General features: G+C 37.6%; 1 protein-coding gene across 7 annotated transcripts in view; it reads left to right on the top strand.

Moving 5' to 3' along the window:
- Positions 1-10,911, top strand: part of GFPT1 (glutamine--fructose-6-phosphate transaminase 1) — a 65,024-nt gene extending 54,113 nt beyond the window's left edge. For all 7 annotated transcript variants that reach the window (XM_015433572.4, XM_015433573.4, XM_015433574.4 and 4 more), the window contains 5 exons: positions 6,145-6,259; positions 6,506-6,633; positions 7,495-7,662; positions 8,822-8,983; positions 9,642-10,911. In XM_015433572.4, coding sequence (XP_015289058.2) covers positions 6,145-6,259; positions 6,506-6,633; positions 7,495-7,662; positions 8,822-8,983; positions 9,642-9,686 — 618 coding nt within the window. In that variant the 3' untranslated portion in view covers positions 9,687-10,911. The remainder of the gene's footprint in view (positions 1-6,144; positions 6,260-6,505; positions 6,634-7,494; positions 7,663-8,821; positions 8,984-9,641) is intronic.
- Positions 10,912-11,533: the final 622 nt, after the last annotated feature.

The raw sequence follows: 11,533 nt of genomic DNA on the forward strand, positions 1-11,533 counted from the left end.
ACGATTCTTCTGCCTCAGCCTCCCAGGTAGCTGGGATTATAGGCACCTGCCACCACGCCTGGCTAATTTTTGTATTTTTAGTAGAGATGGGGTTTCACTGTGTTGGCCAGGCTTGTCTCGAACTTCTGACCTCAAGTGCTCTGCCTGCCTCGACCTCCCAAAGTGCTGGAATTACAGGCATGAGCCACTGTATCTGGCCCTTTTTTTTTGAAACAGGGTCTCTCCTCTCTGTCATCCAGGGTAGATAGAGTGCAGTGGTGCAATCATGACTTACTGCAGCCTGGGCCTTCCCAGCCTCAGGCAATCCTCCCACCTCAGCCTCCTGAGTAGCTGGAACTACAGGTACAGGCCACCACCCATGCCTGGCTAATTTTTGTATTTTTTTGTAGAGACGGAATTTTACCATGTTGCCCAGGCCAGTCTCTAACTCTTGGGTTCAAATGATCTGCCTGCCTTCGCCTCCCAAAGTGCTGGTGTTATAGGCATAAAAACTCTTGAGTGAGATTTTTATTTCTTAGGTATTTTGATATTGCTAACACTATAATTTACAGAGTGCTAAAACTTGAATTTTCTCCATGTGGTAATTAAAATGTGTTACATGTTTGTACTTGGGTTTCCATCCTGTTGCTGAGTAAATGACAGCCACCTTTAGTAGCACTTAACGATTTGATTAGGGGATTGGAATCTCAGAGCCTCTTTATTTATAACAGATTGTGAAACAAGGGCTACAACGTGGTGTATGTGGGGTATGGGATTGTTTGATTGGATGGATGCCATTGACTTAATCTTTTCTGGAATTGTGAGCTGCCAAGGGAAATATATATATTTTATATTTCTCATTCCTTTGTTTATGAGACACCTGTTATCCTGGCACTTTGGGTGGCTGAAGTGGGAGGACAACTTGAGGCCAAGAGTTCAAGACCAGCCTGGGCAACATAGTGAGACCTCATCTCTATAAAAAATTCAAAAATTAGCAGGGCATGGTGGTGCATGCCTGTAGTCCCAGCTATTCAGGAGGCTGAGGCAGGAGGATCCCTTGTGCCCAGGAGTTTGAGGCTGCAGTGAGCCATGAGCATACCACTACACTCTAGCTTGGATGACAGAGTGAGACCCTATCTTAAAAAAAATAATAATACATTAGCATTGGTATACCCACCATCTAGCTTCTACCATAGCATATTCACCAATTTTAAGTGTACAGTTTTAGTGAATTCATTTGGCTGTGCAACTGTTATCACAATCCAGTTTTAGAAGATGATCACCTGAAATATTCCTTTGTGTTTCTTTATAGTCAATCCTCACGCCTACCCTCCAGCCTCATACTCAGGAACTACTGTTTTCTCTTGCTGTATTGTGGCATTTTCCAGAAAATTCTTGTAAATGGAGTTGTATAACACGTTTTGTATGTCTAGCTTCTTTCATTTAGCCCGAAGTTTGTTTTTTAAATAAAACCAGTTAAATTTAGCAGTGAGGTATTGTATACCAACTTTAGTAACGCTAATGAGTTCTGATGACCCTCTGCTGTTGGACCAGCTGAGCCTAAAGTTTTTGAGATTTGTTCGTGCTGTTATTTGTGTCAGTAGTTCGTTCTTACTGCATTTTTTAAAAATATCTTTTTATTTTAAAATAACTATACAGGAAGTTGCAAAGATAGTACGGAGAAGTCTTATGTACTTTTCACCCATTACCCGCAATGGTTACCACATGTATAAGACAAATTAGCGTCTTTTTAGTACAGACTTTAATTTTTTTCAAAAATGACTCTTAAAAAATTTAGTAAGTATGGCAATTTAGTATTACTTTCATTTTTCTTGGGTTCTGAAGTAATTTTATTCAACTGTCTTAGACATTTTGGGTTTAGCTACTTACAATACGTTTTGGGTTATTTAGTCACAGACCATTCCAGATGGCAAATAAAAGTTTTTATGTTAATGGATGTTGCAAAAAGTTGATTATTATTACTATGATTATTATTGTTATTTTGAGATGGAGTTTTGCTCTTGTTGCCCAGGCTGGAGTGCAGTGGTGTGATCTCTGCTCACTGTAACTTCTGCCCTCCAGTTTCAAGCGATTCTCCTGCCTCAGCCTCTTGAGTAGCTGGGATTACAGGTACCCGCCACCACACCCGGCTAATTTTTGTAGTTTTAGTAGAGACTGGGTGTCACCATGTTGGCCAATCTGGTCTCAAACTCCTGACCTCGTGATCCACCCACCTTGGCCTCCCAAAGTGCCGGGATTGCAGGCGTGAGCCACCGCGCCTGGCCAAATAGTTAATTATTGATCCTAATCCGTGGGCCCAGTGATGGAGCTAGTAGAATTCTGTGATCTTGCTTATAAATTCTCAACTTTGCCTGAAAAACTGTCAGGATTAGAGGGATCTTACTGAGTTTCTCATAGTGTCAGACCATGGATAATTTGATACCTCTGGAGTAATTGATGGGTATAAATGGTAGGTTCAGCAGTTTTTATATGTTATTGCAGGTGTTTAGAATTTCACCAAAGTGCTGACTTTTGTTGATTTAAAAAAAATAAAAATGTAACTTTGTTTTTGGCTGAACAAAAAGAAAAACCAAGTTTAACATTTCAGAGTCAGCATTTTCCTGGTAAACTCTTTGAAACCTCAGTAGATTCTAAATGTAGGGTATAGCTTCTTTTTCCTCATAATTGGTTTCCTAGTATGTATTGATGAAATTAAAAATATGAAATTGAAATTAGAAATTAAACTGTAATAGCAATGCAATGGAAAAACATATGGATTAAAGTTGCTCTGTTTAATATTTGTACTTAAAAACTAGTGTTCAGATGGTTTCAGTTCAAACAAACACTAGTTTGTAGAATAACATTTTTAGTTATGGGCTACAGGAACTGGAATACTCATTATCTGATCAGTTTGGCTTGGAAACAGTTTAAGTATCCCAGGGGTCCAAGATACCTCTGACCTGGTAGTATATTTTGTGATTAGTTGATTTATTGAAAGTAAACCACAGTAGGAAGAAGTAGACTGGAAGAGACTGGAATTTAGAGTATAGATGTGCTCATTAGTCTTGGAGGTGGAGGACTTCAAATTCACTTTAGTATTATGGGAAAAGATTAGAATCTGCTGGTAGAATATAATAGATGTACAGGGAGGCAGTTGTGGAGGACCACGTGAGCAGCTGGAGGCTGGGAAGTCCAGCAAGAGGAAACAGGGAGTCTCATTTAACTATTGGGATGATAGGGAGTTACCAGACTGTGATTTTATTATAGAGGGAGTCTCATTATCCATATCATGCCAGGAAATCACTAATGGACTAATCCCTTATCAAGAGAAGAGTAATAGAAATTCAGCATATAATCCATGTGCACGTGCACGCGCGCGCGCGCACACACACACACACCCCTTAGAATAAATTTCCTGAAGCTAAAATTAAAACACTGTAACTGATAACAGCACAATAACCTACTGTTTTAATAAAAGAGATGTAAGTAAAAACCTCAAATATCTGAAACATAAAAATGTTTTTCTTAATAACTATTGGTTAAAAAAAAAATCAGAACTACCATTAAGAAAAATTTACTAGGCCGGGCGCGGTGGCTCAAGCCTGTAATCCCAGCACTTTGGGAGGCCGAGACGGGCGGATCACGAGGTCAGGAGATCGAGACCATCCTGGCGAACACGGTGAAACCCCGTCTCTACTAAATAGTACAAAAAAACTAGCCGGGCGAGGTGGCGGGCGCCTGTAGTCCCAGCTACTCGGGAGGCTGAGGCAGGAGAATGGCGTAAACCCGGGAGGCGGAGCTTGCAGTGAGCTGAGATCCGGCCACTGCACTCCAGCCTGGGCGACAGAGCGAGACTCCGTCTCAAAAAAAAAAAAAAAAAAAAAAGAAAAGAAAAACTTACTAGAGGCCAGGCGTGGTGGCTCACGCTTGTAATCCCAGCACTTTGGGAGGCCAAGGTGGACGGATCACTTGAGGACAGGAGTTCAAGACCAGCCTGGCCAACATAGTGAAACCCTGTCTCTACTAAAAAAATACAAGAAAATTAGCTGGGCATCATGGCGGGTGCCTGTAATCCCAGCTACTTGGGATGGCTGAGGCAGGAGAATCACTTGAACCCAGGAGGCTGAGGTTGCAGTGAACCAAGATCACGCCATTGCAATCCAGCCTGGGCAACAAGAGCACAACTGTGTCCCCCCCACCCCCCAAAAAAAGACTTACTAGAAAAAAGTAAACGATGAATAATAGAGGTAAAAATTTAGAGCGTGTGGCCAAAGTGATAAATAGAGGTAAACTGCATTAAATTCCTAGCACAAATTGAAGAAAATACTATATTTTTTAATGGAAAGATTGTAAAGAAATGATGTATCTCGGTATAGAATTAGTGTTCCTTCAACTTGCGCTAAAATTAATTTCAAACAGACTAAAAAATAAAAAGGAACAATGAAAACAACAGAAGTAAGAAAATTTAATAATACTTAGCTTATGTTAGGATATGGAAGGATTATCTGAGTCTAAAAATTATGTCAACACCAATATAAAAGGTCAGTCCATGATGAGAAAAAATATTTGAGACATAACAATAACTACCTTCTTAAAACCAATTTGAAAAAAACTCAAGTTGAAAAACAGGTGAGGAACAACAAAGTCAGTTGTCAAAAGAGAAAATATAAATGGTCAACAAACATGAAAAAAGAGCTTAGTTTTAGGATTCAAGATATGTATGTTAAAATAGTACTGAAGGTTCATTGTCCAGCAGTCAAAATGGTAAAAATTTGCTAAAGAGATAATTCTCAACATTTCACAGTACTTAACAAACCAGGCACATCTCACATTCACATAAAGTTAGGAAGAATGAAAATAGTGTTGGCAGTAGGATTGTGAGTTTTAAAATATGTACAATTCTGTATCCTAAGAAAATAATTGTCTTTTAGTTCAAGCTGTCATCAATAAAATTTATAGTACATTTTGAGCCTGTATATCCAGGCATTATACAGAACTGAATGTGTTACATTTGTCTCATTTAATTGTCATGATAATCTTATAAGTGTCAGGTGCATTTAACAGATGGGGTATCTGAGGCCTAAAGAGATGAAAACTGATCTAGGTTATAATGTAACTTGACAGTTCAGTTTTGGGAATACACTTGTACTATTATTTACGAGTGAAAGCAAGTTATAAAATTGTACCTGCTAGTAATTAATTTTCTTAACTATGTAAAGAAAAAGAAAAACAGTAAAAACTTTAAGGCAATATTCACAAGTGTTATTAATAGCATATTATTAACGTAATTATATTAACAGATGAGAGTAAAGATAATTTTACTTTTCAACAATTGTACTTTCTTTCCTTTTTTTTTTTTTTTTTTTTTTCATGCCAAACTTAAAAAATAAAACTGGGAGTGAGGAACAGCCAATAGGCAAAGGTGAAAATCAAAAAGCAATTAAAAAAAAAAATCCAACAATACCAGTGCAAGTACTCCAAGGAGAGTTTATCAAGTACTTGCCTTTTGACTTACACCAAAAACTAAATTTGGTTAGGCACATGCTGATTTACTCATCTTTTCCTTCCTTTCTTAGGGATATTAGGAATTTTATAAGCATTCAATGGATTTATAAGGCGTTTGGCTTTTGTATCTAAGAAATAAAGGTTATGTCATTTGTTCAAAATTCAGAAAAGGAGAATAGTGATTTCCTAAGTACTGATTCAGTTCACTGTTACTAAGGTAGTTACATTTATTTTTTTATTTTATTTTTGTTTTTTGGAGACAGGGCCTCCCTCTGTCGCAGGCTGCAGTGCTGTGGTGCGATCCTGGCTCACTGCAACCTCTGCCTCCTGGGCTCAAGTGATCCTCCTGAGTAGCTGGGACCACAGGTGTGCACCACCACACCCAGCTAATTTTTAAATTTTTTTTTAGAGACAGGGTTTTGCTATGTTGCCCAGGCTGGTCTCGAACTCCTAAGCTCAAGCGATCCACCCACCCAACCTTCCAAAGTGCTGAGATTACAGGCGTGAGCCACCGTGCTTGGCCCTAACGTTGTTTTAAAAGATAGAGAATGTATACCATAAAACCAATGGGAATTTTATTTTCAGCTTTTTAAAATTAAAAGTTCTAAATTCTTAAGATGCGGCTGCAACTAATTGTCTTGCTTTTTTGTGATGTTTCAGGCTTATACCAGCCAGTTTGTATCCCTTGTGATGTTCGCCCTTATGATGTGTGATGATCGGATCTCCATGCAGGAAAGACGCAAAGAGATCATGCTTGGATTGAAACGGCTGCCTGGTACAAAGATACTCATATATTATACTTTTGTTGTCCTAAGGGAGTAGGTAATAGGTAAAATTCTCTTCTTATCCTTGAAGCAAGTCAATAAGATCTTTCTACTTTTGCTCTGATGTATTAAAAAAAACCCATACTGATTGATAGCACAGAGGAATAGAAACACTGGTCTTTTGTTGGTTGTTACCAATATATTGTTATTTTATTTGTTTGGTTTATTGTCCTTTTTTTGCTAATATTACTTCTTAGATTTGATTAAGGAAGTACTGAGCATGGATGATGAAATTCAGAAACTAGCAACAGAGCTTTATCATCAGAAGTCAGTTCTGATAATGGGACGAGGCTATCATTATGCTACTTGTCTTGAAGGGGCACTGGTAAGTTTTCTCATTTCTAATTAATATCAGTCCATTGACTTGCAGACCTGACACATAGTCATACTTTTACATTAAATGAATGAAACAGGTAGAATTTTTTAAAATGCTTCTATATTTATGCATTGTGGTCTGTTTACTTTGAGAAAGTGCAACAGAGAACTCTGTTCAGAAGTGAAAATCAAAAAGAGTACATTTTAGCATGATAAACTTGGATTTAGCAAGTAACTTGGGTTAATTTGTTCAAATATGAATAAGGATTAAATTCTGTAGATAAGAAATTTAATTGAGGTCAGGCTGGGCACAGTGGCTCACATCTATAATCCCAGCACTTTGGGAGGACGTGGCAGGTAGGTCACTTGAAGTCAGAAGTTCGAGACCGGCCTGGCCAACATGGTGAAACCCCATCTCTACTAATAATACAAAAACATTAGCTGGATGTGGTAGCACATGCCTGTAATCCCAGCTACTTGGGTGGCTGAGGCGGGAAGATCACTTGAACCTAGGAGGTGGAGGTTGCAGTGAGCTGAGATCATACCACTGTACTCCAGCCTGGGCGATAGAACGAGACTCTGTCTTTAAAAAAAAAAAAAAGAAAGAAAAGTTACCCAGAAATATGAATATGTTCATGATAATCTAAAATCTTTAAAAAGTCCTTGTGGAGCTTTAAAACTTCAAATTACTTGTTGATAATATGGAAATAGCGATCTATTAACTTGTTAGATATATTTATAGATCAGTGGTCCTTTAATACTTTTGGATAAATAGACGGTGACTTGACATATCAGATGCTTTGTGTAATATTTACTTAAACATGGATTTTTGAAAAGTGGACTGAAGACCAATTTGGTTCTTTCCTATTAGAAAATCAAAGAAATTACTTACATGCACTCTGAAGGCATCCTTGCTGGTGAACTGAAACATGGCCCTCTGGCTTTGGTGGATAAATTGATGCCTGTGATCATGATCATCATGAGAGATCACACTTACGCCAAGTGTCAGAATGCTCTTCAGCAAGTGGTTGCTCGGCAGGTGAGTCGGGGGACTGTGAGAACACCTTGGGGATCAAAGAGGGGAGTTACGCTAGCTTATTTGAATGACTTACAAAACATATTTACACGTGTTAACTCATTTACTTTGGAATACAGCCTTTGAGGTTTACTTGTGAGGATTCAGATACTTAGAGTTTTTTTTTTTGAGATGAAGTCTTGCTCTGTCACCCAGCCTGGAGTGCAGTGGCACAATCTTGGCTCGCTGCAACGTCTGCCTCCTGGGTTCAGGTGATTCTCCTGCCTCAGCCTCCTGAGTAGCTGGGATTACAGGCGAACTCCACCATGCCTGGCTAATTTTGTGTTTTTGGTAGAGATGGGGTTTCGTGTTGGCCAGGCTGGTGTTGAACTGCTGACTTCAAGTGATCCACCTGCCTCAGCCCCCCGAAGTGCTGGGATTGCAGGCATGAACCACCACTCCCGACCCAGATACTTAGAGTTTTGAGAAGAACAAGGTCATAGATCTCATATTGAGCAGAACCAAGACCAGAACTGAGGTCTTGGTCTCCACATCCTGTCTTCTTTCAGTTAACATATGCTGCTCCTTTTTAATTTAATACTTTTAAAACATTTAAAAATGTATTTTAAAATATTTTTAAATATATATTTCAGCTGGGTGCAGCTGCACATGACTGTAGTCCCAGCTACTCTGGGGACTGAGGCAGGAGGATCACTTGAGTCCAGGAGTGAGACGCTGTCTCTAAAAAAGTAAATAAAATAAATTAAAAAAAAACACACGTGATATATTTCAGGGGGAACCTAACATCTAGATTTTATTTTAATATTATATAATGGAGTTTTCTTCACATCAGTTGGCTTTATATATAAATTCTAACAGATACTATTCCCTAAGCACAATGTGGTGGTAATGAACTTGAGCTTTGAAGTTAGGCAAACCTGCAATCAAGTACTAAGCCTGGTATTTCTTAGTTGCATAAGTTTAAACAAATTACTGGATCCCATAAAGCTTCTGTTTCCTCGACTATAAGTAATAACACTCAGATTTGTTACATAGGAATTTAAAGAAGTCTGTCAGTGAGGCTTCATGTGGATTATGCAGTGCAGTTTTTGCACATTCATAAGCTATAGCCCTGCCTTTGCCTACCAGTGATGTTGTGTATGTGTGTGATTTTCTTTCCTAGGGGCGGCCTGTGGTAATTTGTGATAAGGAGGATACTGAGACCATTAAGAATACAAAAAGAACAATCAAGGTGCCCCACTCGGTGGACTGCTTGCAGGGCATTCTCAGCGTGATCCCTTTACAGCTGCTGGCTTTCCACCTTGCTGTGCTGAGAGGCTATGATGTAAGTCATCTACCGCTGCAGAAATCTTGGGATGGTTTTTTACCTGGATACATTCTGATTTTTTTCTCCTAAATTTTTAACAATAGTGTTTGAGAAATATCTGTCACCTGTTATATTTTCATGGCCCAATTTGTAGGTTACATCACATCTTCTTACCCATAGAACTTGAAGGAACTTGGGGTTCACCTCCAAGATTGTGACTCACCTTGGGTAGTCTCCACCTGTTTTCTTAATATAACCCCATGCCTCTTAATAGGGCAGCTGTTGGCATTTGGCAAGACTGTTCTTTTTTGTTTGGAACTGTCCCACACATTGAAGACTTTTTAGCGTTCCTGGTTTCTCAGACATTGTGGCAACCAAAACATTGTGCTTTTGTTTTTACTGACCCCTGTGAGGGCTACTACTTCTGTAGAGGACCACAGTAGCTCTTTCTGTGTGAACTGGCAGCTTTAGCATGCTTTTTCCTTACCAATTTCAGTTTTTTTCAGGACACATTATGTGATTATATTTTCTAATCTAATTATTTGTAGTCTGTAATAAAGATGGTTAATGATTGTATTGTTTTCTGTTTTTATAAACAAAAATAATTTGCTTATAGCAACCCCCTTTCCCCAGTCTGTATAATCCCTCAAATCTTGCTTTTTTTTTTTTTTTGCAGGTTGATTTCCCACGGAATCTTGCCAAATCTGTGACTGTAGAGTGAAGAATATCTGTACAAAATGTACGAAACTGTACAATTAAGCAACACAAGACACCTTTTGTATTTAAAACCTTGATTTAAAATATCACCCCTTGAAGCCTTTTTTAGTAAATCCTTATTTATATATCAGTTATAATTATTCCACTCAATATGTGATTTTTGTGAAGTTACCTCTTACATTTTCCAGTAATTTGTGGAGGACTTTGAATGATGGAATCTATTGGAATCTGTATCAGAAAGATTTTAGCCATTATTTTCTTTAAAGAATGCTGGGTGTTGCATTTCTGGACCCTCCACTTCAATGTGAGAAGACAGTATGTTTCTAAAAATTTGTGCTTGTTTCACCATGCTTCATTCAGACCAATGAAAGAGTAGTGCATTTAATTGGAGTATCTAAAGCCAGTGGCATTGTATGCTCATACTTGGACAGTTAGGGAAGGTTTTGCCAAGTTATATAAAGAGAAGATGTGATTTATTTTGAAATTTGTTTCTGTTTTGTTTTTAAATCAAACCGTAAAACTTAAAACTGAAAAATTTTCTTGGTAGGATTTATATCTAAGTTTGGTTAGCCTTAGTTTCTCAGACTTGTTGTCTATTACCTGTAGGTGGAAGAAATTTAGGAAGCAAAATATTATAGTAGTGCATTGGTGGGTCTCCAATCCTTAACATATTTGCACAATTTTGTAGCACAAACTTTAAATTTGAGCTGCTTTCGACAACTGACAATATGATTTTAAATTTGAAGATGGGATGTGTACATGTTGGGTATCCTACTTCTTTGTGTTTTCATCTCCTAAAAATGGTTTTCATTTCCTTGTATCTGTAGTCTTTTATTTTTTAAATGACTGCTAAATGACATATTTTATCTTGTTCTTTAAAATCACAACACAGAGCTGCTATTAAATTAATATTGATATATTCAGTATTCTCTTAAACTTTGTCACAAGGAAGAATTTCCTATAGTTAATTTTAACTTCCCTTGACTGCATTGTTGCGTAAAACTAGTCCCTTAGTGCCAGTTTGGAAGTTATTTGTGATTGTTTGGAAGATTTGCAGGTCGTTGACCTCATCATTTCCAGTATATGTGGTAGGCTAAGCTCAGAAAAAGGTATGTATGCTTTACACTGATAGCCACCAAATTTAGTATTACATTCTAGGTATTTTTCTCTCTGTATTTTCCGTGCTCTACCCCTGAAATATATTTAGGAATAAAGAAGATATAAATAAAGTGACACTGGGGTATGTTCAGCTTATAGGTGTCAGAAATGGAAGTTGACAATTTGGATTAAAATATTTAAAGTAGAATATTATTATTTGATACCCCCAAAATTATGAGTAATGATTTCTTCATGGAGCTTTTCTGGCCAGATCTTCAAGGCTATAGGAGGGTGTGTCTGTTTTTGGTGAAGTCCTTCTTTTTCAAAGTTTTTTACTTTTAAATTGTGAAGGTAAGCTATTTAGCACAATTATTTAAGTAAGCTAAGTCTTTTCCTTCCTTTCTTTTCTCATTTGAACTTCTTGGTGAGGTTAAGATTTTCTAATAGTTATTGTTGTTGCCAGAGAAGCATAGAATTCTGCTTGTGTATTAGGGTTAGAGAAAGATTTGTTATATTTTGAGGTAATTTGGAAGGACTTTCATACATGGTGACTAGAAACCTGATCTTTTTAAGAATAAAATAGGGTCACTATTTACATTATATATATATATATATATATATATAGCTATTATAGCTATGTTAATCTACTTTAATTGTTTCTAAGATTATTTTGTGTAAGTCAGCTAGTGTGTGTATAGTATCATTTCTTTTTTTTTTTTTTTTTGAGATGGAGTCTCGCTCTGTCGCCCAGGC

Source organism: Macaca fascicularis, chromosome 13, assembly GCF_037993035.2.
Source record: "Macaca fascicularis isolate 582-1 chromosome 13, T2T-MFA8v1.1".
NCBI classification, from domain to species: domain Eukaryota; kingdom Metazoa; phylum Chordata; class Mammalia; order Primates; family Cercopithecidae; genus Macaca; species Macaca fascicularis.